The sequence below is a fragment of the Lynx canadensis genome, chromosome B1 (genome assembly GCF_007474595.2).
Source record: "Lynx canadensis isolate LIC74 chromosome B1, mLynCan4.pri.v2, whole genome shotgun sequence".
NCBI classification, from domain to species: Eukaryota; Metazoa; Chordata; class Mammalia; order Carnivora; family Felidae; genus Lynx; species Lynx canadensis.
The window spans coordinates 117,806,034-117,832,627 of NC_044306.2; the positions used below are offsets into that span (position 1 = coordinate 117,806,034).

At 34.7% G+C, this 26,594-nt stretch overlaps 1 protein-coding gene and 1 non-coding gene across 3 annotated transcripts in view; one reads left to right on the forward strand and one right to left on the reverse strand.

The window, feature by feature from the left end:
* Nucleotides 1–26,594, forward strand: part of PPA2 (inorganic pyrophosphatase 2) — a 96,261-nt gene that overhangs the window by 58,326 nt on the left and 11,341 nt on the right. For both annotated transcript variants that reach the window (XM_030313328.1, XM_030313327.1), the window contains 3 exons: nt 10,091–10,218; nt 13,038–13,123; nt 20,355–20,424. In XM_030313328.1, coding sequence (XP_030169188.1) covers nt 10,091–10,218; nt 13,038–13,123; nt 20,355–20,424 — 284 coding nt within the window. The remainder of the gene's footprint in view (nt 1–10,090; nt 10,219–13,037; nt 13,124–20,354; nt 20,425–26,594) is intronic.
* Nucleotides 9,008–9,111, reverse strand: LOC115513174. Its single transcript, XR_003968597.1, has one exon. It is a non-coding gene; the product is annotated as a U6 spliceosomal RNA (small nuclear RNA).

Sequence of the window (26,594 nt, forward strand, 5' to 3'; positions counted from 1 at the left end):
CAACAGCATTTTAATTTTTTTCTACAGATTACTAAGAAGATCTTGTATATTCTATGTTAGGTTCGTGTCTAAGTTTTTTTTTTTGTTTTGTTTTTTTTTTTTTTTTTCCAACGTTTATTTATTTTTGGGACAGAGAGAGACAGAGCATGAACGGGGGAGGGGCAAAGAGAGAGGGAGACACAGAATCGGAAGCAGGCTCCAGGCTCTGGGCCATCATCAGCCCAGAGCCCGACGCGGGGCTTGAACTCACGGACCGCGAGATCGTGACCTGGCTGAAGTCGGACGCTTAACCGACTGCGCCACCCAGGCGCCCCTCGTGTCTAAGTTTTTAATACTAATTTTTCCATTACAATAGCTTATTTTAGAGGGAGAAAATATTTATACTTAAAATTCTGGAGTTTTTCAACAACTGCTATTCTGTTTCTTTAGAGTCGTGTGTACATTTCCGTTACGTGTACATATCTATTCTTTGCATAATGCTTTGGAGATTCCTGCATATTGTGTGTAATCAGTATGCTTTGTTTCATTTGATTGCTGAATAGTGTTCCATTGTATAGATAACACCACAGTTTATTGATGTACTGAATGAAAATTTGGGTTTCCTTCCAGTCGGGCTGATACAAATAAAGTTGCTGTGAACAGTTATATACAAGTTCTTGTGTGAACATAGGTTTTCATTTCTCTTAGGGATATATCTAGGAATAGGGTTACTGGGTCAGATGATAATTGTATGCTTAATATCATGAGAACCTGTGACACTGTTTACCAAAGTGGCTGTGTCACTTTGTGCTTCCACCGGCAGTTGTAGGAGAGAGCCAGTTGCTCCCAGAACCTCCATCCATTCTTTGTGCTTTTGTTTCATATTGTCTTAAATAATAAAATGTCTTCTAAAGAAATTACGAGAAGTGGGGCACCTGGGTGGCTCAGTCGGTTAAGCATCCGACTTCAGCTCAGGTCATGATCTCACAGTCCGTGAGTTTGAGTCCCGCGTGGGGCTCTGTGCTGACAGCTCAGAGCCTGGAGCCTGCTTGGGATTCTGTGTTTCCCTCTCTCTCTGCTCCTCCCCCGCTCATGCTCTCTTTCTCTCTCTGTCTCTCTCTCTCTCTCTCTTTCTGTCAAAAATAAATAAAAACATTAAAAAAAAATTTTTTTAAAGAAATCAGGAGAGGCGTGCGCGCACACACACATATTCATTTACATTTACCCACGTATTTGCCTTGTCCATACCCATAGATTTTATTACAGAAAACAGAAACAGAAAATCTGTAGTTGCCATTTGGTGTCCTTTACCTTCAACTTGAATCCTTTAGCATTTTTTTATAGCTTATTATTTTTTAAAAATTTATAGAGAGAGAGACAGAGGGAGAGAATTTTAAGGAGGCTCTGTGCTGACCCCCAACGCGGGGCTCAGTCCCACAACCCTGGGATCATGACCTGAGCCAAAATCAAGAGTCGGGCGCTCAACCAGCTAAGCCACCCAGGCTCCCCGACTTCAGCATTTTTTGTAGTGTAGTTCTGCTGGTGATGAATTCTCTCCATTTCATTGATCCGATATTGTCTTTTCTGACCTGTTTTTTGGAAGTGTAGTTTCACTGGATATAGAATTTTGAGTTGAAGGGATCTTTACAAAGATGTTCCATTTTCTTTTCGTCTCCACTGTTTCTGAAGAGAAGTCAGCAGTTAATGTGTTGTTACCCAGAGTATATGTTGTTTTTCTGAGACTATTTTAAAGATTTTCTCATTTTTGATTTTCAGCAATTTTTCTCTGATATACTAAGTAGTATCCTTTCTTTTATATTTATCCTGCTTAGAATATACTGAACTTTGTAGACCTGTATGTTCATGTTTTTACACATTTGCGTAATTATTTGCCATTATTTTTTTCATCCCATTCTCTCTCACCTTCATTCTGAGACTCCTAACACATATTTTTAACCACTTTTTATTGTCTCACAGTTCACTAAAGCTCTCTTTATGTCTTTTCAGTCTTTATTCCTTATTGTTCTTCAGACAGGATAATTTCTGTTGTTTTATTTTCTACTTCTGTGATTTTTTTTTTTTTTTTTTTGCCATATCCAAATGCTGCTATTAAACCCATCTGACTTTTCATTTACTTCCTCATTTGGTTCTTTTTTTCTGATAGTTTTTTAGGCTTTTTTTTTTCTTCCTTAACTGAGATTTCCACATGTTCATCAATCATAACCATAGTTTTTAAAAGTCCTTGAACATATTTGTAACAACTACTTTAAAATCCTCATTTGCATGGGTTGTCTCAGGATTGATTTCTGTTGGCTGTTTTTCCTCTTGATTAGGAGTCTCAGAAATATTCTAGTATGTGCAATAAATCATATGGCCATCTTGCTTTTGCCTAACAGGCATTTTTGTCCCATATTGAGTCTACAGGGTGCTTATCTTGTTTTTGAGTATTTTTGGTTTTCCGTTTTTATGTTCTTTATCTTGGTGTTGGTTAACCTGTATGTTGAAACATGAAATCAGTGCTTATCTTTGACAGAGGTTTCTGTTTTCTGTGAAGAGAAATGCTTCATAAAGTTGGGCATTGTTTTTAATTATTGATAATTTGGTTAATATACTTGAATTGAGTCTCATTTCAGAAATAAAGGAATTTTATTTATGTATTTGCTTCCTTTCTGTTCCAATTGTTTTTAAAAAGTGGTTATTTAAGTTTAATTTAAACACAATAGAAATGAAAACACTTTATGAGAACTAGAAAGAAAGGTAAATGCATTTGTCATAAGAAATTAATTACAAATGCATTTGAGGCCCCATCTTTACCGTAAGAATAGATGTGTTTATAGAAAACTGTTAGGATTAAGTATGCATGTGTATCTGTGTGCATGTATATCCACATCCCTTTCACGTTATTTTTAGGGCATATTTATATTGTGTGTATCTGTGCCTGGCTGCATTGATTTCTCAGTAGAGTCATACACATTAAACATAAAATAACTGTCAGTATTAATATAAGAATGTTCAGTAATTTTCTAAATTATTAATTCATGTTTATTTATATATTTTTGAGAGATGAAAGCATGTAAGGCCCTAGGTTTGCCTGTGAATATAACTTTGTCTACATTCCGTGGAAAAGGTTTTAGGGGATTGGAGGGATGACAATTAATATTTCTTAAGAATGATATGATCCCTTATTTTTATTAAATTATTTTTAATATATTGCTTTATTTAATCCTTACAACAGCTTAGATTTTCTACATTTTATGGAAGAAAATATACAAAATAATGTCCTTTCCCAAGGTGATGAAGTATATGAATTCCAAAACTGGAATTTGAACTTAGTGCTGATTCCAAATGGGATGTTTTTCCTAATTTACCTAATTTCTTCTTATAAATTTTGAGTGTTCTTATTTTCATTGTTCTCTGAATATTCTTAGAGTTTTTATTTTCTTTTGGACCAAAAAGTTTTTTGTTAAATAAATAACAAAAGAGTATATTTTTCTTTTTTTTTTTCAATGTTCTATTTTTAATTATACAAAAAGTTGAAGGGACTGGGTATGGTTGTTTCTTGGAAGGCAAGAGAGGTATTTAAAATGTTTTATTGTTAATCTGTAGATTTATTGTATTTGCTTACCAAGTGTGTTGTCATAATTTTCTCATGCTTAAAATTTCTTGATGTTTTGTTTGTTTTTAATTCACAATCATTTTTTAGGCCCATTAGTGCTTTAATGTATCTCTAGATTAAAAAGATCTCATACCTTAGGTATTTCTTTTTCATTCTTGATGGGCGGTATGTATAAAATGAACCTTACCAGTTTGAGTGTTCGCCTCTTTTATATCATTTATTTCTGAAGTCTGGGTAAAATAGAAGTGACTAGAATCTCCCCCTGCTGTAAGAGTGTATCTTTAATTAAAAAAGAACAGGAGAAACTTTAATTCACAAACCACTTTCTTTTTCTTTTTTGCTTAATAGATCACAATTTGTGACATTCTTTTAGGTTTTAAAAACAAATGAATTGGTTTATATGGAGAAGAAACCTAATTACATGGAAGGTATACCACTGTCTCCGATGAAGGAAAAGCTAAGTCACAAAGATTGCTTTTAAAAAATGTAAAGTGTTATTATGATCCTCTAATGTTTACAGAGATGGAATGATAGGCTTTGACTAAGATATTTTTAGATTAATTTCTTTGCTTTTGTAAATTCCTAAATCAAAATTAGTCAAGGAAAACTAAATTAAACTGGAGAGTACTAGATTTGGAGAAGCCAAATTGAACTTTAAAATTTGTCGTTATATTTTATCATTATTCTCTGTTTTTCCTTAAAGCTAATATTTAATAAAGAAATTATAAATTTTCTAGTGAATTTATATAGAACTATGATTGTTTATAAATTTTAAATCTCCAGTTTTAACATAAAAATTCTCTTAAGTAAACTCCATTTAATCTTTTCTAATTAAATTTTCAAGTTTGGAAACCACTTTGTTATAAAGTAAATAATGGCTGTACACTATTTGTCAGCCATTTGACACCTTTTTATGAAACTTAAAAAAAAAACTACAGTGATAAATATTTAGGTGACTGCTTAATTGATTGTACTATAATTTAAATTGTTACTTAATGTTGCCAGCTATTCCTTTTTCATTCTTTGATACTTTAAATTTTATATAGGTCTGATCTTTACTGGGTTTTGTTTTTAACTTTTTTTCTTTGGTAATTCCTTTTAGTTCTGCTTTCTAAAAATATCCAAAATTGACCATTTGTCACTACCTCCATACAGCTACCATTTATCTCGGCCCTCATTGTATTTCATCTACAGAGACTGGATTTCCTGACTCCACTTCTTCCTTTATGATCTTTTCCCTACACAGCAGAAAGAGCAATCTTCCTAATCTGTACTGTTTGGCCCAGAACCCTCTAATGGCTTCTTATCTCAAAGTAAAAGGATGGCCTTTAGAGTCCCTTGTGACTGGCCTGTGGCTGCTTGCTTCTCTAATCTCATCTCCTAACATTCTTTCTTCACTCTGCTGTAAATACAGGGCTTTCTTAACTGTCTTCGTTAACCATTTTAAGCACAATCATACCTTAGAATATTGGCACTTCCTATCTTCTTCCCAGGACTTCTCCTCTTCTAGATATTTGAATGAGTTGCTCCCACACTTCATCCCAGAATTTACTAAAACTTGGGGTGCCTGGGCGGCTCAGTCGGTTAAGCATCCTTCTCTTGATTTGCGCTCAGGTCATGATCTCACAGTTGTGAGATCGAGCCCTGCAATTGGGCTCCACAATGAGCATGGAACCTGGTTGGGATTTTCTCTCCCTTTCTCTCTGCCTCTGTCCCTGCTTGTGTTCTCTCTCTCTCTCTCTCTCTCTCAAAATAAGTAAACAAACATTAAAAAAATAACAATTTACTAAAGTTTTATCAGAGGCTGTCCCTGACCTTTCATATCTAAAATCCTCTTTCCTCACTATGCAGAGCAATCTACATGCATAATTGTGGATTTGTATGTTTTTTTTTCCTCATCTTTAACTATTTTTTTACTCAGGCCTAATTTGACAGCAGATATTTTTAGCAAACTGTTTTATTGAATTCTTTCAAAACATTGAAGTCAACTTTATAGAAATAATTTTTTATACTGGTAAAATCACTGCCTTATATAATATTTTATAAATCTCATAATTACAACCACCGATACGGTTGGCATAAGTGCTTTGGGAATAAACATACCTGATGCATGATAAAGCTAAAACTTAACTGGTAGAAGCAAAGTGTGGACTTCTTTTCAGAGTTTTCTGCCAGACTCAACATACAGACCACTATGGACAGCAGTTAAAATATTTTACGGAAGTGGAAAGTCTTTGTTAATCATTCAGGGAGTTGATACGGTAGATCTCAGTTTTTTAAAAGAGCTTGATTTGTAGTTAAAAACAAACTGAAATAAATTGATTGACTATATAATAGAACTCTTTTAGATTATTCTGATTTTATTGTTGGGTTAGTTCATCTTGAAAATACACTGTGGGGCACCTGGGTGGCTCTGTTGGTTAAGTGTTTGACTCTTCTTGGTTTTGACTTACGTCATGAACTCAGGTTCCTGACTTCAGGCCTGGTGTAGGGCTTCTCGCTATCAGGGATTCTCGCTCTCTGCCCCTCCCCCACTCACGTGCACCTGCATGCATGTGCTCTCTTGCTCAAATAAATAAATATTAAAAGAAAATGCATTGTATAATTATAGTAGAAACTTCCATAAGAAGTTAATTCCAAGAATGGGTATAAATCATTACTAGAGAATTCCTTTTCTTAATATATATTCTAAAAAAATATATCTAATGAAAATGGAATCTGGAAATGGAGAATAGTAATGGTTATACAATATTGTGGATGTACTTAATGCCACTGAATTGTACATTAAATAGCAAGTTTTACCTTATGTATATTTTACCACAATAAAGGAAAACTAAAGGGGCACCTGGGTGGCTCAGTCAGTTGAGCCTCCGACTTTGGCTCAGGTCATGATCTCACGGTTTGTGGGTTGGAGACCTGCATAGGGCTCTGTGCAACAGCTCAGAGCCTGGAGCTCGCTTCCAATTCTGTGTTTCCATCTCTCTCTGTCCTTCCCTCCCCCCTCCCCGCCATCTCTCTCTCAAAAATAAATAAACATTAAAAAAATTTAAAAAAAAGAAAACTAAAAAATACATCTACACTTTCATTCATTCATTCATTCATTCATTTACTTATTTAATACATTTCAAATTTTTATTTAGATTCTAGTTAACATATATGGTAAAATTGGTTTCAGGAGTTGAATTTAGTGATTCATCACTTACATATAACACGAAGTACTCATCACAAGTGTCCCCCTTAATATCCATCACCCAGGGGTGCCTGGGTGGCTCAGTCGGTTAGGCTTCCGACTTCCGCTCAGGTCATGATCTCGTGGTTTGTGCGTTCGAGCCCCGCATCGGGCTCTGTGCTGACAGCTTGGAGCCTGGAGCCTGCTTCAGATTCTGTGTCTCCCTCTCTCTCCAACCCTCTTCTGTTTGCACTTTGTCTCTCAAAAATGAATAAATGTTAAAAAATTAAAAAAAAAATATCCATCACCCATTTAGCCCATCTCCCACTCATCTCCCCTCCAACAACCCTCAGTTTGTTTTCTGTTGTTAAGTTTGTCAGGGTTTGCTTTTCTTTTAATATAAATAAAACCAGTGACAATATAGCTGTACAGTGTAGAAGAAAAGAATTCATGGAAGACTTATATTTATAATACTAATTCTACCATGAATGTGTTGGATAAATTTTGGCAAATCTTGTACATTTTCTTAGTTGTAGTTTTCTTATGTTTAATATGAATATACTTACTCTTCTTAGTTTTATAAAGAACAGCTGAGTTTTTTATAGACTGTAAATCAGTTTCTAGATTATAGGTGTAATTTTTCATATTTTCAGAAGAGTAATTGAATTGACTATTGGTATTGATATAAGATTTTTGGCTTGAGGTATTTGCTGTTGATAGATTTTCTGAATGTTGCTTATTTTGATTTTTGTGTGTGTGTGTGTGTGTGTGTGTGTGAGAGAGAGAGAGAGAGAATACAGCTTTTATTCCAGGTTCTAATTGAGATTAGAAACATTTCGCTTATGTCTGCAGAGTTTTATTGGGCATTATTAAATTGTTGGGGTTTTTGTTATTGGTGTCTTTACCAAGTTCGCTTCATAATATCTGAAGAGAAAGCCGCCTAAGCCAAGATAGATACTGGCTTCTCCTTAAGCTTTTCCTTTAAAGTCACTGAGTTAAAAACATTTACCTTAAAAAAAAAAAACCAAAAAAGTCTATGCATTGGGACAGAGAACGGTAGATTTGGTAAGGTACAATGATAAAGTCATAAATCAAATTTAAGTAATAGAAAATGATTTATTTTGGACATTGATTAAATTACATTTCTGGTTGTTCACCTTCAGTGAACTAAAAGATTTCCTTTCCCTTTAAGAAGACAATGCATTGGAAGAACTCAGTAGTAGTAGTTAATTTAGGAGAGATTTTGCAAAAATATAGAATGTAGGAAAATGATCAATAGAAAGCTCACTTTAGAAAGAAGCACTTTTAATTAGATAAGTAGAAAGTCAGAATTTAAAGAGGAATCAATGTGCATTAGGTGAAATAAGTATCAAGTGTTCTATTTTGGGCATGACAAAGAACTCTATGACTCAGGGTACAATGTATACTACTAAAAATATCTTAATCTTTAGACAATGTATACTACTAAACATATCTTAATCTTTAGACTTCGTTATCCTAAACATCTTACACCACTTAATAAATATGTATTTACTGTGATTAATAGAGAGGTGTGCCCTGTGTTCAGTTTCAAGTGATTATTTGTTCCCTTAGTTATAATATTTCTGCTGTTTGTCCCAGAATTACCCTAGATAGATGTGTGGCCCATTGACATATTATAAAATTTTAAATTTGAATGCCTTAGGCAATATACGCAGTCTTTTGTTTGCCATGGTTTCTGCCATTTTTACATGCCTTACCACACTTACGTCACTTAAGCCAAACATCTGGCTTCTGGAGGCATATGTAACTCTTACCAAACCTTTTCAGAACAGGCAAAAGGCAGGCGTCCTGTCTACCTCATGCCTGCAAAATGCTTACTTTTCCCTATCATGCCTAGTGCTTGGGGATTCCCACAAGGTTGGATGAGCTAGTCTGAAACCAAGTGATCTTTAAATTATCCGAATGCATGGTGTCATCTTCTACTTTTAGTTATACCTTTCTAATTTCTCGAGTGCTACCATGTCATTTTATACTGTTTCCCGTAAGTCACAGTCTGGTGGTGAGTAAAGACTTCTTTCATTTAGTTATTTCCCATATTTTTTGAATTGGTATTTATTGGAACGGATACATTTCTTGGAGACCTGTTTTGGGGAGGAGTCTGTTATTAATATGGTACTGTTTCCAGTTATATTTAAATGAATATACTAAATATGCTCAGAATGTGATGGTTAAGTTTGTTTGTTTGTTTGTTTGTTTGTTTTTTAAATATAGAATGCTTCACGAATTTGTGTCACATCCTTGTGCAGGGCCCATGTTAATCTTTTCTTATCATTCCAATTTTTAAGCTGTTTTCAGTAGAACTAAAAATAAATTCTGAAAATCATTATAGAAAATGAATGTAAAAACTGAACCATCTAGATATCACTTTGTTTAAAATTGCCCTGTTTGCATTCTCTTTCATATTCTACTTTATTTTTCATCAGACTTTTCACCACTTAACTTTGTATATTCTTTATTTGTTGTCTGTTTCTTCCTATTGTATAAACTGAGAGAAGGGGCTTATTTCTGTTTACTGTTATATTTCACTGCTTAGAACAATGCCTGACACATAATGGGAAACTTACTGGAGCATCTGGGGGCTCAGTTGGTTAAGGGTCTGCCTCTTTATTTTGGCTCAGGTTATGATCTCACTTTTGTGAGACTGAGCCCCACGTTGGGCTCCACTCTAAGTGTGGAACCTACTTAAGATTCTCTCCTCCCTCTGCCCTTCTCCCCTGCTCGCGCTCTCTCAAAAAAACAAAACAAAACTCAGTATTTGGTGTGTGTGTGTGTGTGTGTGTGTGTGTGTCTGTGTGAGTGAAACCCTTCTCATGTGACTTTAGTATGTTTTCTTCTGGGGACTGCTCTCTCTTTATCTTCTGTATTCCTTTAGCTTAATATTTCTAAAACACAGGTCCTGATGTAACTTACCTTACTCTAAACTCTCCGTTGCTCACAGAATGACGTCAGTCCTTAAGTATATCTCACTTAATCTCACTTCATTGCTATTTGTTGTCTGTTTCCTTTAATTGGAATCTCTGAGCTCCTTGAGGAAAATAACTTTGTTGTCTTCATCTGCTTATACCCTGTACCTAACATAGCATCTGGAGGTGCTTAAGAAATGTTCGTAGAATGAAGGAGTAGTGTTTTACATATGAAAGAAACCCGCAAGTCCAGAGGCGGTTTGATACATGATGATTATGCTGCTAGCTAGCAACAAAGGTGGACTCCCTCAGTCCAGTGCTCTACCACTAATAGGAATGAATTTCAGTTTTTAACAAAGTATTTTGTTTCTTCACTTGCAGATATTGATGATGTTAAGAAGTACAAACCAGGTTACTTGGAAGCTACGCTTAATTGGCTCAGATTTTATAAGGTGCCAGAAGGAAAACCAGAAAACCAGTTTGCTTTTAATGGAGAATTCAAAAACAAGGTGAAGATGATACTCTTTATTTTAAAATACGCCTTGTGATACTTGTACAATACTTCTTTCACCTTTGGGGGTTTCTTATGTGAATATTTGTATATAACATGATAATGCTTTATACTGACTCGAATACTTAAGGACATTATTTTGTCAAATTTATTTTAAAGGATTTTTTTCAGGAGGTCTCTAAGTGAAGCAGTAAGTCTTGATAAATATCTGGATTAATCTCTTTATCTGTTGATATCTCCTTCATCTCAGAAAACGAAGGGTTTCCATGATCAGTCTCAGTCTGCATATTACGTATGACAAACCACCTTCCATTTACTATTGTGGAGAGGAGAAAGTTAACTTACCATTAATGTAAATCCCAAGAGGCTTCTCTTCTAAGTGTTCATTCTACCATGACTGACTTAAGCTGTTTAACAGTTAAGAAAGCACTTAAATTATCCTACTGTAATAGAATTTTTCTGTTGGAATACCACAAAGTTACCATGAAGTGTCTCTCATGTGATACAAATGGAGAAAATAGGCTAAGGATGTTAAGTCTAAGGCATGGAATATATTTTTTTTAAAGTTTTTACCACCACTGGGGCACCTGGGTGGCTCAGTCGGTTGAGCGTCCGACTTCAGCTCCGGTAATGATCTCACACTCCGTGAGTTTGAGCCCATGTCGGGCTTTGTGCTGACAGCTCAGAGCCTGGAGCCTGCTTCAGATTCTGTGACTCCCCCTCTCTCTGCCCCTCCGCTGCTCATGCTCTGTCTCTCTCTGTCTCAAAAATAAAGAACATTAAAAAAAATTTAAAAAAAATAAAGTTTTTACCACCATATAAATTACACACAGTACACACCAACAGTTAAGTGGATACTAATAAGTAAAACATGTTTTGTAAGTAAGGTAAGCCATGTTAATGGAAACTTACAGATTATAATAAATATCTTGTTATATAAGAATTTATTGCTTAACCTAGTATTTTTTAAAAGGGCACATCGAAAGAACCCTTAACATCTTGAGGGCTTTGTCTAAGACTTATTAAATGTAGATATAAAACTATTATTTTCAATTAAATACTCTTAAAAATAAATATTTAAGATTTATAAGATAAATTAATTTTTGTCTTTTTCCTCTAAAAATATGTTATAATATGTTATAATTTATGTTTGAACTTTTTATGGCTCCTTATTGCCTCAGAGTATGGTTTGGGTGGTTTTTTTTTTTTTTTGTTTGTTTTTGTTTTTTTGCTTGATTTTGATAAATGTTAATTCTTTTCTGAATGAAGACTAGATTATTTATAAACCTGGTTTCAGAAAATAATCATTTTTAGGCATTGCTTTGTACCACTTCTGTTTAAAATGTAGGGCCTAACTCAGGAAAATTAAGTTGTATCTCCTTAACATGTTTGAAAAGGTGACTCCTGTGCTATCTAGATTTTTCCTGCTGATTCCTTTAAGCAAGTGCTGGAAAAGTGATTCTAAATAATCATAATTACCCGAATGATTTGGTTAAAAATCTTTCCTTGTGTTATCCTGACAACAAATTGGCTTTTTTGTACCATATGTTAAGGGGGACTCCCCATATCACCTCATTTAGCCATTCTCCTTCATGTCACACGACAATAGACCTGAGAAAACTTTTTTTTTCTTTTTCAGAAGATTTCTCATTATTATTACATCTTGGTTCCAAAGATTCTTTAATTTCTTCATTTCTTACTGTAATATGTTTAGTTGTAATTGAAGGAGAAAAGAGCTAGTAAAATTAGTTAATATCTAAGGACTCTCCTTAAGAAAAAATAGCAAGGAGAAAAAAATCAAAAGAATTTGCTGCTTTGGAATAACAGAACAAGTGTTCCTTTAGATGGTCTTGCTAGATAAATATCTAGCAAGAGGTGTGTGTGTTTCATTGGTTTTGCATTTTCAGACACCATATAAGTTTATACTAAGAAAAATAATTGAAAATGTTAAGGAGGTTTACCACCTCTAGACAGTGGATGTTCTTTAGAACATGTTTATGCAATTAGACTATAGTTTTGATGATGATGAAGTTAATAGGTGTATGGTTACCTTATAAGCAAGGGACTAGACTAAGCACTTTGCATACAACTTATTTATCCTTTCAACAGCTAGGCCTTTTGGATTAGGTGTGGCATCTTGACTTTGTAGGCCATATGGTCTTTGTCACAAGTTCTTAACCTCTGCCATTGTGGTGCTAAGGCAGTCTTAAACCACGGCACAAATGAATGATTGTGTTCAATAAAACTTCATTTACAGGGGCGCCTGGGTGGCTCAGTTGGTTAAACTTCCGACTTCAGCTCAGGTCATGATCTTGCTGTTCATGAGTTCAAGTCCCATGTCAGGCTCTGTGTAGACAGCTCAGAACCTGGAGCCTGCTTTGGATTCTGTGTCTTCCTCTCTTTCTGCCCCTCCCCGCACTTGCTCACTCGCGCATGCTCTCTCTCTCTCTCTTTCTCCCTCCCTCCTTCCCTCCCTCCTTCTCTGTCTCAGAAGTAAAGTAAACATTAAAAACAAAAAACAAAAAAATCCTTCATTTATAAAAATGGTGTTTTGGTGAGCTAAATTTGGCCCATAGGCCCTAGTTTGCCAACCCTAAATTACAATATCTCTATTACCTTCCATTTATAAATGAAGACTTAGTGAGATTAAGTAACTTGCTCAAAAGTCACACAGCTGGTGAATAAGGATGCCAGTGTTTATATTCAGGTTTGCTTGACTCCAGAGCTCATGTTCTTAGAAATTAGCTGTCATAGTGATAATAGTTCCATGTTAGTATGGTGATGTGATCTTTATATCTGTTTTTGGTTTGGAATTAGGCCTTTGCTCTTGAAGTTATTAAATCTACTCATGAATGTTGGAAAGCATTGCTTATGAAGAAGTGTGATGGAGGGGCTATAAATTGGTAAGGATTTGTCTCTTCTATGTAATGTTATTGTATTATTAATTGGTACTAAACAGCCATATAATACTATCCAATTTGATTTTTTTAAAAAGAGAATTACAATTCTTTTTCATTTAAAGAATACTCATGAAACACCAATATGGAAAGCATTACCAAGTGCTGGGTGGACAGCATGAAACTGGGAATTGACATGGTCCCTTTTCCCAAAAGATTTATAGTTTAATGGGGGATATTGTTGAGTAAACAGGCATTTAATTATAATACATTGTGATATGTGCAAAGAGGGAATAAATAGCGATTTTTCAATGTGCAGACATGGTTGTTTATGTGTAAACACCACATCATTTCTTGATGAAATAGTACAAAGCCTTTTTATCCATCATGATCTGGGTCACTAGCTGATTGATTACAGGGAATCAAACAACAGTAACAGATGTAACTCAAACATTTTATTTTAAAACATTTAAATGTGTACTCACTTATCTTTGGATATAGGGCTAAGACCTTTTCTATATAAGTTCCATATAGATTATATATATAATCTAGTGTAATATAGAATAGAAAACCAAGATAAGATCCTCTAATTCTTAAACTCCTTACAGTTAAAAACCTTCATAGGTTTTTAAGGGTCTTTTTTCTAACCTTTTTACAGTTTTCTTACCCACATCTACTTTGACACCAAGTTATTATAGTGAGTCACCTTTATTGAGGCTTTTTAGCCTTACTAGTTTTTAGGGCCTGCATAGTATTCATAGAATCAGTTCTCTTTCCACATCCTCTTTTTCAATAAGCATAATTACTGCTTAAATTATGAAATAGTAATAAAGACAGCTCTTATAAACAGGTTTAGAAACAAAAACAACTGACTTTTGGCAAGCCTAACTACAGAAAGCAAACACACGTGTCATCCTGTAGAGTACCCAACTCCACTGTCCCCTTCTCCGAATCAGGAGAAATTGGGAAGCCATTCACTCAACAAACACTGATTTGAAGATCTGCGACCAGGGAGTGTGCTGGTTCCAGGACTATTACTGTGACTACAATAAATAGAGTCTCTGCCCTTTTGGAGCATGAAGTCTGGGAATCAAGAGAGACATTAAAGAAATCATTAGAATACAGTAATCACATGGAGTAAAGAATTAGTCTCAAGATATATTTTATCTATGTCATCAAGAGACTCATCTTGCCTATGACACAAATGCTTAGGCATTAACCTTCAGGTTGTGTTTCTTTGTAAGCTCGAGTAACATTGTCAACTCCTTGATTTTCTCCTTTCTTTCTTCTTAACCACTTAGGCAGATCACTCCTTTTTTTTTTAGCAGAGTCTTAAAATCAAGTGATTATTTCTAATTTAAGTAGTACAATTTATTAACAAAACTGGGTATAAGTGAATGTGTTCTAGTCCTGACTATCCTAGTAATTAGTAGACTGAGCTATTCTTTATAATATTCTAAGTCATTCATTCATGTGGTGAGCTCCTGTAAAAAGGGTCTCTCACTGTCCGAAGAAGTATTTGCTCACTGTTTGCTTTCATCTTCTTCCTCATGATACTTTTGGAAAAGTTTTTGCAGTCCTTTAAGGGCCTGTGTGTTTTCCAGGTTCCTCAGCTACACAGGTAGAGATTACCTCTGCTTAGTTTTTCTGTAGCTTGATGTCATTCCTTCTGTGCTGAGACTAATTACCTTTTCTCTGAGGGTAATTTTATTTCTACTCTCTGGAGTCATTTTGCTGTAGCCTCCTGGGTGATGATAAGGATTACGTTAACAACAGGAGTCGACATTTATTGAACTTTGTACTATTTTGCAAGTTCGAAGTGTTTAGTATGTGTTACCTAATACAACGATCCTGTAAGATGTGTATCATTGTTTCCATTTTATACATGACGAGATTGAAACCACATAGAGATTAAGTGATCTAAGGTCACCCTGAGTGGGAGAGCCACCATTTAAGCCAGATACCAGACTTAATGTTCTTGCCAGCTATATTCTACTTCTGTCTTTTCAGAGAATACAACAAAATAAATCTTTTTTTAGCTTAAAAATTTTCAGGGTATACATTTCTGGGTATAAATTTTATTCATGTAGGTAATTTAAAGTTAACATCTTTACATTTTAATTTATTTTGGCCATTTTTTTCTTATTTTTATCACCACTTGATTGTAAAAATGTATTCATAGTAGCTTTTATGTCCTGTCTTAATGAGTTGCTTCTTCCTCTTAATTCCTTAAAATGTACACTGTTACTGATTAGCAAGCTCCCCCTGTCTTTTACAGTATATTTTCCCTACTCAGTTGAGTGTAGGCCCACATTTTGTTACCCCAGCATTTCTGTCACTATATAGTGCGTAATAATTACCTAGGAAAACTTGGAAAATTCAGATGCATTCGTCTCCTTTAAACCTAGTGAATTAGGGTCTCTGAGGAGTAGTGTCTAAGAATCTGAATGTTTTAAAGCTTCCTACCTAGGTGCTTCTGATAAGCCTTTCTGCTTAAAAACCATAAAGTCTCAACTTCTCATAGAAGAGCAAACAAGGCCTAGTCTAGGATTTGGTCCCTGCTCTCTGTCTGGCCTCATTTTCTGTCACTTCTTGCCTCTTATTTTCATGTTCCAACAACTTAGAACCACTTGTCACTCCACAGACACCATGCTCTGGTTGACCTCTAGGCCATTCCTCATGCTGTTACCTTTGCCATGATTATCTTCTCATTTCTTGAACTAGCTAACTTCCTCATCTTTTTAAGATTTAGTTTTGACTTCACTTTCTCTAGGAAGCTTTCCCTCGTAGCCAAGCTGCCATTATACTGTGCATTCCTTGCTTCCCTGTGTCCTTTTGTTATTACGCTTACCAGTTCTTAACTGCGTGGTTTATGAATTTGTCTCCTCCTCTAGCACGTAGCTTCCTCAAAAGCACACGAAGAAGGATACCTTATTCATCTTTCTCTTCCTAATGCCTGACATGTGCTAGCCACTCAGTGAATACCTCTTGGAGCAAATTGTTGACTAATATTTTAAAACCAACAGATGTTTGTTGTTTTTCAAATCTAGTACTACTCTTCTGCTTCCAAGATCCCTGCATTTATTAAATTCTGTAATTGATACTCTGAGTAATCCTCTTCTTCACAAGAGGTTTGGTTGTTATTTTGGGGTTTTTTTTTTCCCATTGCTTAATATTTACTCTGAAAGCTACACATTCTTTTAACACAGAGAAGTTCATTATTTCTGTTCTTCCCTAAAGTCACTTTCCACTGTGTTGCAGGAGAAATAAAGTTTTTTGCTGTTGAGTTTTACTCTTCAGCCCCTCTTGCTCTTTCTTCAGCCGTGGCTTATTTGCCTTATTTTTAAGAAATCAGAAATGTACTGTTCATTTTGCCAGTTTATTTTATTTCATTAACCATTATCTATTCTGACCCATCTAAATTTTTCAAATTTTGGCTGATTCTCAGATGCTCTTCTAGAGCATCTGGGTTTCTTTAATTTAGTTTTTAATTTAATAATTAATTCAGTTTTACTTACTTGATTCAGTTACTTGTCATTTATTTACTCAGTTGTTTTATATTGCAACTCCTTTCTTGTTTAATAAATCTTTGTGGTACTGTCAGAATTATATTTGAAAAATACAAATGTGATTGTCATTTTTTGCTTAAAAACTTGTCGTGGCTCCCTTTGATCATAGAATCCAATCCTACTGTTCTATGTATTAATATGTCTAGACCTACTTTTCCAGCCTCATGTTCTGTTTCCTCCTGTCTCCTGTTTTTCCTCCATGAATGCCTGCTCATTCTTCAAGGAGCAGTTTAGATGCTACCTCTACAAAGAGTTGTTATTTGTTTTGGGCAAGATTACCTGTACCCTCACATCACTGCTGTACACACCTCTGTGTAGAACCTGGAGTGTTATTATCTTTTTATGCTGTAAATTGAGTTTGTATCATGGCACTTAGTGTCAGGACTTGCCACTGGTGGTTTAAACATGCTTACTGAATGAATGAATATATATATAGATAGATATATATATAGATATATAATTCATATAAATATATATTATATATAAGTATATAAAAATAATATATAAATCTATATTATATATATATAATATTTATATAGATTTGTTCTTCCAAATTGTTTAGGTCTTAAAATTATTTCATTTTACTTTTCTAGAGGAAGGTGTACCTGATCTATATATGGGTAGCTATATATATAGCTTTGTATATAGATTTACTTCAATGTCAGTTTTCTTCTATAGACTCTGGAGGTTGTGGTTCAAAATCCTTGTCATTCTTATCTCTTTAAATTAAATTTTCTCTTTTTTTTCTTGACTACTTTGCTTGAAAATGAAAGGCCTTGACAGATCTGTATCCTAGACACTGTCTTTGGGGATTCTCATGAGTGTGTGCCTTTGTCTGCCTTGAAGAAAATCGTTTTCTCTTTACTAAAGAGTTCCATATCTCTGGCCTTGTAAATTTCATCTTTATATGTCTGCTTATTATGTGCAGGTAATTTTCTGTTTCTGTATCTTTTTATGTTATCAGTTATTTTGCGCGATTATGTATCAGTACACCTTTTTATTATTTTTAAATGCAATTTGATTTGTCATCCACAGCATTTTTGGTATTGCTGATCTTTTCTTCTAATGTCATGTCTGCTTGTTTTGGTCAGCAAGATTGCGTATAGGCTATACAATTTGTGTAAATTTACAACAAAATACTTAGTATCTTACTGTAAAAAGGAAAGCAGCACATTTTTCTCAGTCATTATTTTAAATCTCATTTATAATAGATACCTCTAGCTTAGTCATCCTTCAAGTGATTACACTGCTTCTCTTGCAGGCCACATTCATAGTTTTAAGACTAAAAAGAACCCTTAATGTTCTAACCTCCACGGGAGCTCTTTGGTTCAATACTGTATCCCCAGCATCTAGAAATGTCCCTAACACATAGTATAAAAAAAATTCTTTGAATCAATCAATAAATATGAATCAGTGTTAACTCTTTTTATACAGGGGCCAATTTAGAGGAAATAAAAATAAAAATGTTTCTTGATAACATGCCTTCAAACATTCAAAGTATTTTAAATCTCGGGGGAAATCTATTACAACCCAGATTATATACTTTTTTAACTAAGAGAATGTCGGTGAGGAAGTTGGGACTATTTTTAGCTAACCAAATGCTACTATAAGAGCCTGTTGAAGAAATAGTAACAAGAGGCTTTATGGTCTCTCATCTTTATATTGTCTTGTACGAATCTCTCAAGTCTGTTTGTATACCTTCCATTTCATTATTGAGCAGTCATACTAATCATTTGCCCAAGGCGAAAATGGCAGAGCCTCTTGGCTTTCCTCAGCTCCGTTGGTTACTTGTCAAGATACTGTATGAGAGATATTTAGAAAGTTATTCAAAATTTTAAAAACTTACCGAGTTGGCTTTAATATTGTCTGTTTTTGCCGTTTCTGTTTATGATTTGTTGAGTGGAGGGTTACTTTATTTTTTTTGTATTTTTCTAGATTCAGTTTTATTTAAATCCAAGTCAGTTAACATATAGTATAATCATGATTTCAGCAGTAGAATTTAGTGACTCATCACTTACAACACTCAGTGCTCATCCCAGCAAGTGCTCTCCTTAATGCCCATGACCCATCTAGCCCTTCCCTCCACTCAATACCCCTCCAGCAGCCTTCAGTTTGTTCTCTTTAAGAGTTAGAGGGTTTCTTTAGAAGTAGGTTATCAAATTTAACATAAAATACCAGACGACCAGTTAAATCTAAATTTCAGAGCAATACATCTTTGTAATATAAATGTCTCATGCAATATTTGAGACATACTAAAAAATAGTTTGATGTTATCTGAAATTCAAATTTAATTGGGGATTCTGTATTTTATCTGGCAGCCCTATTTAGAGAAGTCTCCCCTGTTCTGTTACCATCATTTTTCAGAATTTCCAAAGGTATGTTTTACTTTGGCTTAGTTCTAACGTTAAAAACATCATATATAGCATATTTAGAATACACCATGCTTCCTTCAGAGGACTAGCACTTAAGACTTCACAGTGTCTAATTTTTTGCCTTGTTCTTTTAAATTTAGTTTTGACATTCTTTAGGGAAATATCTGACTTATAACCTTCCCTTTTTCATTTTTTAGCTTACTTAAATATGGGCTGTGGAGAACAGAATAAAAAATAGCCTTAAAGATAATGCAAACTTGCATCAAATTTTATTCATGCCAAGAATGAAAATAAATCCCACATTTTGAGTCTGGATAGAAAAGAGAACAACCACTTACCTGTAATTGCTATATACCCAATGTCTGATTACAGACATTATATAAATAAATAACTAGGCAGATCTTTTTATCATATATATCCCAATGTATTTTTCACAAAGCCATTATAAAAATGTATCCGATAATCTATATCTCTTAGGTCCACTTGGGGGACAAGTGTGTGTATGTGTTTCCTCTTATTTAGGGATCTGCTAATTACTTTTTCCTTTGGCTTTAACTCCCTTCTCTACTGCTTCTTTCTATATCCATTTTAATCTGATTTCTTTGATAAAATTTTAAACAATCAGTCTTAATATGTTTGAGAGGAATGATGCCTTTGCTTTCATCTAGGAAGTAGGAAATACACAATGGGCAGCATGCTTGTGGAGATAGCATGCATTCCCTGTTGTGTGGGAAGGCTTTGATTTCATAGAGCCTTTCCTGACCATGGAAGGGGGTCTTGTCTTATGCCCTGCTGATCTTCCCTCCCTGTACGAAAACCAAGTTTTCATATCATGTGCTTTCCTGTCACGACTCTTAGCTTAGCCTTCCTCACCTGTCTGAGAAAGAGATTCCATAGCATCATTCAGTAGCCAGTAACTGTTTATCACCTCAAAGGAAAATTCTTCCTTATAGTCATCATTTCATGGGTCAAGTTTGGTGTTTCTTTTCCTCACAAAAGGTAAAGTGTAGTTGTGATGTATAGTCTTTTATATTCAAGGAGATTATTTAGATCTGTGTACTATTTAAACTAAAAACATATTCTGGAATATGCAGTGCTGGGAGCACTGTATTTATAACTCTGCCTGAAAGAATGTACAAACATCTCAGTTTATATTCATTCAGGTCCTTTATCACTGGCTGGAAATAAATAACTGGAGTTACACAGCCAGTGTGGGATATTTGGAGTTGGTTTTCTTGTTTGGTAATTGCTCATTTTTTATCCTGATTGATAATAACATTGTCTTTTCCTCACCAGCACAAACGTGCAGGTATGCGACAGCCCTTTCCATTGTACTCAAGAGGAAGCGAGATCAATAGTTGAACTGGTAAGGGGCAAAGCATCCTTTAATCTTACAAATGTCATGGGGAAGTCTAGCAGAAGTTCTGAAAACTCTAGCAATGAAGTGTATCAAGTCTTTTGGGAAATATGAAATTAAAAAATAACATTAGAATCCATCTTTTTTTAATCCAGGGAATTTAAATAAAAAACCTGAAAATCTTTCAGCTTAGTTTTTAAATTGTTTTCTAAAGTACATTAACCACTTAGCCAATTTACTATGATGCTACTTTTCTTAAAATCACCAATTTATTGCTTATATGTATTTGCTCTCCTTGTACCATTCTGTTCCCTTGAGTTACCCACCATCTAGTGTCTAAATTGCAACTGGCTGTTGGTACAGGTGCATTTTGGCTCAAGAAAGATGAAACAAGACTTTTTCCTTTATTTCCATTTAGTTAGGCTGTCTTACAAGCTTTCCTTCTAGCTAAGGTGGTATCTTGGATTTTTACATGTCTGTCTCATTGATAAGGCTGCCTGGAGGCAACTGAATTTATTAGGAAAATAACGGCTTGATTTAGAGACCACTAAATAAGAAAATTCATACTCAGATAATTAAGTAATATTGCTGTATAAAGTGTGTTCAGGAGTGGTTTATAAACTAAGCTTTTCTTTTTTTAATCTTAAACTACTTATGAGCTAGAAGCTAGTGAATTTAGATCTTTACTTCAGGAACATCAAAAAACGTTTACCTACTGTGGCTGCTTTGAATTTTTTTCCCCACTAATTCATCAGCTATTTAATTAGTACCTGCTATGTGCAGTGAGATCCTAGGTACTGGGGATTCAGCATTAAAGAAAAGATGTGAAAATGTCTGCCCTTGTGTAGCTAATATTCTAGTTGAGGAAATGGATAATAGATAAATGCACAAGTAAAATACTTGTGTATTGATCCTGAACAATGATCCTGAACAGTATGGGAGTATTGGGAGTGCTGACCCCCCTGCATACTTGAGAATTCATGTACAACTTTTGACTCCCCAAAAAGTTAACTACTAAGAGCCTACTTTTGACCAGAAGCCTTACTGATAACATGATTAGTCTGTTAACGCATTTTGTATGTTATATGAAATTGTATACCGGATTCTTAGAATAAAGTAAGCCAGAGAAAAGAAAATATTAGTAAGAAAATCATAAGGAAAATACATATGCATTTACAGTATTGTACTGAATTTATTGAAAAAAAAATCTATGTGTAAGTGGACTTGAGCAGTTCAAACCCCTAATTGTTCAAGGATCAACTGTAGTGTGTCTGAATGTAGTAAATGCTATTATGAAAATGAGCAGGTCAGAGGGGATGAAGTTCCAGGAGCAGATTGGAGTTGGAGTTATTAAAAAGAGACAGGGACAGCCTCACTGGGAGAAGCCAGACATGAGTCATGATTTGTAGAAGGTAAGAGAATGTGCCGAGTTACCATCCGAAGGAAGAGCATCACAGTCCATAGGCCCAAAGGTCATGAGACAAGAGGATGCCTGATATGTTTAAGAACTACTCAAGGAACCACAGTGACTAGTGGAATAGAGTGAGTTCAGGGGAGATAGGAGGTGAGATCAGAAATGTTTACATCTGGGGGTGAAAGTCGTGGTAAATTATTATGAAAGACCCTGTAAAATGGTCTGTAAAGAGTATCTTAAGAAATTTGTTTCTTATTCTGAATGACATACGGAACCACTAGCTAGTTTTAAGCAGAGCAATAATAGGATCTGACTTAGATTTTGACCAGATCACTGGGGCTGCATGGGTGAGAATAGATTGGAGTGAGGGAAGGGAAGATGAGGGAAGCCGTTGTAGTAATGCAGAACACAATTTATTTTCTCCAAGTTTTCAATTTTGTATATAAGCAGATTGCATTCTGAACTTAGTTCTCATTAGTATACTTCTTTAATGAGAAAAATAAAGGAAAACAAGAAACTTTTTATCTTTGTCCATGGAGTCTCCCTCACTCATCTCAGATTTTAGGGCACCTGTGTGGCTCAGTCGGAAGCATCTGACTTGATTTGGGCTCAGGTCTTGACCAACTGAGGTCAATTAGGAGCCTGCTTGGGATTCTGTCTCTCCCTTGCTCTTTGCCTCTGTCCTGCTCACACTCAAGTGCACACTCTCTCTCAAAATAAATAAATGAACATTAAAACAAAGTCAATTGCATTTTAGTTTGGGATTTATAAATAATAGATATAACAGATTCTTATCTTAAAATTAGCTTCAAGATTAAAGTTTCTATCTTACATCCTGTTTTTTAATTGTTTCCTATATTAGTAGGAAAACAATCCTTTTGGGAAAAAAAATTGGAGGATATGGATGTGATCTACATAGTTAGGTCTGAGGAACAAGATTAGAATTCAGAAACATTAACATCCAGCTTTAATTACATGGTCTGGTAACTTTGTTGTGCTTCATAATAATGAAGAAAGAGAGTGCTATACTGATTTTTCACTGAGATCACCACAGTAGACAATCAAAATGCAAGAAATCAGTCTCTCTTCACTACCTCTAATGGAACGTATCATATATGGGATTTCACCATTAAAAGCATGGAAGTCAAGGGGCGCCTGAGTGGCTCAGTTGGTTGAGTGTCCAACTTCGGCTCAGGTCATGATCTCGCGGTCTATGAGTTCAAGCCCCGCATCGGGCTCTGTGCTGACAGCTCAGAGCCTGGATCCTGCTTCGGATTCTGTGTCTTCATTTCTCTCTGCCCCTCCCCCGCTCATGCTCTGTCTCTCTCTCTCTCTCTCTCTCTGTCAAAAATAAGTAAACATTAAAAAAAAATTTTTTTTTAATGTGGAAGTCAAAGAATTGCTCTATTAGCAGCATCTAGTGATTCAGGAGATTAGATAGTACTTTCTTGTGAAGATTTTATTAATTTGTAATAATGAAATTCTTTGTAGTCAAAGCATTTTGACTTGGCATTTCATCTCTTCAGAACCACACTGAGATGTTTGAATCATAATTATTCCGGTATATATTCCAAGATCTCTCTATTTTGCTATATACTGAACATTGCACTGATGTCAAGCCAAGTTTTTCTTTGGTTGCTCAAAAAAATTAAGATGTTCGAGTTACCCATCAAACTTCATCATATTCTGACCACAGCAGTCCTGGAATTGTGTGGAATCAAATTGTAACTCCAGTTTATTGGCGGGCTCAGAATGAATGAACTCATTCTAACAAGTTTAATCAACAAGATCTATATTGATAGACTATTCAGGATCAGTTGATTAGGTGAGATTTTAGGATAAATTAACTGCTTTGGTGAATGGATAGTTTTAAAATACAAAAAAGAAAAAAATGGATTAAACTTTTGAGTGATTAACAGAACTGTTGCAGGAAGTATATACTTGTGAATATGTATTGAGCACAATTTAATGTAGTAGCATTGAGACCAAAAAAGAAAAAAAAAATGACCATTAAGTAGTCAACTGACAATATGTACAGATCAGTTAGAAAAAATATTGTCATTATTACCAAGAAAAAATAAAAGCCAACAACCTGATGAGTATTATGTGAGAGCATTTGAAAAACAAATTGGAAAATATCTATAGCAGTCGTTTGCCATGCTTAGGGCAGAGATCTTAAGGGTAGTGGCTCTGAGGAAGATGAGAATAGAAATGATCAAAAGAATTATGGGATGTTGTTTATGAATATAGATGTTTGAATGTATTATAATCATGAAAGGCCAAGCTGTGTCAGAATGAGGATGTTGTGCAGATCTCAGTGCACTGGGGATCTTCAGAGGCAGAGAGCACTGCCCTCTTACTGGGTGTCCAGGCCACAATGTGGGTCTCTGACAACAGGACTAACGTCCTGTCACAGTTCAACCACAAGACCATCCAGTTGTGTGTTTTGGAATATTGTGTCAAGCGTTTTTTAACATTTATATGACTTTACAGCCAAAAAATACGGGATTCCTTCCCAATTCTTGAGGACCATGTGACTAGCAATTGGGGCTTCGTTTCCAGGAGCAAGGTGCAGAACATTTATAGGGAACAGATGTGTGTTTGTATATGTATATGCATACATGATGTAATTTGTCTTTTATATCTAATATTAGTTGCTATTAATGACAGCTTATTTGACTACTGAGATTTAAGATACTGTTTTTAGGATCCTTTATGTAAATATTTTTTGAAAATATGTTGAGAAGATTGAAACAAAGTTTACAAGCTTAACCTAACAGACATATGTTATTACTCAGTCCATATATATAGTACATGTGGACACTTTTAAAAATTGAGTATTAGCCCACAAAGCAAGTTGCAAAAAATGACAACATTCTCTGTCTACAGTAAAGTTACCAATCAGCTATGAAAATATTAAAAGAAAAGAAATCCAAATCCATATGTTTGGAAACTAAAACCACTTCTGAATAAGTCATGCCTCAAAGAAATGAATTATAAGAAATTATAAAATACTTAAAGTTGAATGACAGATGGGTCAGTATATGTCAAAGCTTGTGCAATGCAGCAAAAATAGTTTTTGAGAGCAGTAAAATGATATAGCAGAAATGAAGAAAATTGAGACTAAACATTGAACTCAACAGTTACTCTGTTCTTTTTCTTATCTTTTAATATTATAAGAAAGGAGATTACAGAGTAGAGCAAATATTTAATGAAAGAAAACAGATAATGGCAAGAATCAGTTAAAAGGTGGGTTTCTTTCTTTAAGAATAATAATATAGGGGCACCTGGGTGGCTCAGTTGGTTGAGCATCTGACTTTGGCTCATGTCATGATTTCATGGTTCATGAGTTCAAGCCCCACATTGGCTCGCTGCCGTTGGCGAGGAGCCCACTTCAGATCCTCTGCCCCCCCCACCTCAGCCCCTCCCTTGCTTGCACTCTCTCAAAAATAAACATTTTTAAAAGAATAATAATATAAACAAAACTATTATAGGAAGAATGATGAAAGAGAAGCACAAACAAATATATCAAGAATTACAGACAGAATTATGGACATAGGAGATACATAAATAATCAGATGGGAATACTGTCAGATGCTTTTGGCAATACCTTTCTAAACAGATGAATTGACAGTTTTGTTGAAGATATAAATTACCGATATTAAATCAAGATTCAATGGAAAAGTGCAAATAGAAAAGCATATGTAACGAGTTAAAAACTAGAAAACGAATATACTTATAACAGTTATAAAGAATAGTTAATTATGAAAACGGCAATTTCTCCCATATTAGTTAATGAAGTCAGTTTATTTTCAATCAGAATCCTAATTGGGTTTTTAATTGAATTTGACAGGATGATACTGAAATTTATATGGAATAGTAAAGGGCCAGCAATAACGTGGAAGGGATTGATAAATTTAAATGAAGTTAAAAAAAAAAACCCTGTAAACAGTTATAAGAGACCATAAAATAAGTTAAAACATAAGCCATTGATTGGGAGAAGGTATTTGCATATAAATGACAGAAGATTTAACAACTTGTTCAGATCAACAAGAAAAAGATAACCTAGTCAGATAAAAATGGGCAAACAATATTAATGGACAGGTCACAAAAGAGGATTCTTAAATGACCAGTAAACCTGTGAAAATTTGCTGTATCTCACCAATAATCAATGAGATGACGCTAAGACACAATACAATTTCATGGTTATCAGGTTTGCAAACGTTTAGAAGTCTTATTTTCCAAGTGTTTTTAAGCAAGTGAGGAAAGGAGACCTCTCATACTTGTTGATATGTTTGATGGGAATATAAATTGGTACAGCCACTTTGAAGAGCAATTAAGTCATTGTAAGTAAAGTTGAAGATACTTATAATCCACCATCAGAAATTACCCTTCTGTGTACACATTCTTTAGAGACACTAATATGATCAGATGTGGGAAAATTGGAAACTGAATAAATGTCTATGGATAAAAGCTGGGTAAATAAACTATAGTTTATTTCTGTGGTGCAATACCATGCCATAGGTGAAATAGGTAAATTAGAACCATGTGACTACATGGATAAAACCTGAAAGTGCAGTGTTGGGCAGAAAAGCTTTTGCAGCAAGGCATACATAGTTCATAGTATGCAAAACACCCAAGGCAGTACCGTATGTTTTTAATGAATACAGACAGATACGGTCTTCACATTTTAGAAACATAAATAAGAATAGTAAACACCAGTGTTAGCATGGTGGTTAGAAGTTACTTCTGAGAAGGAAAATAA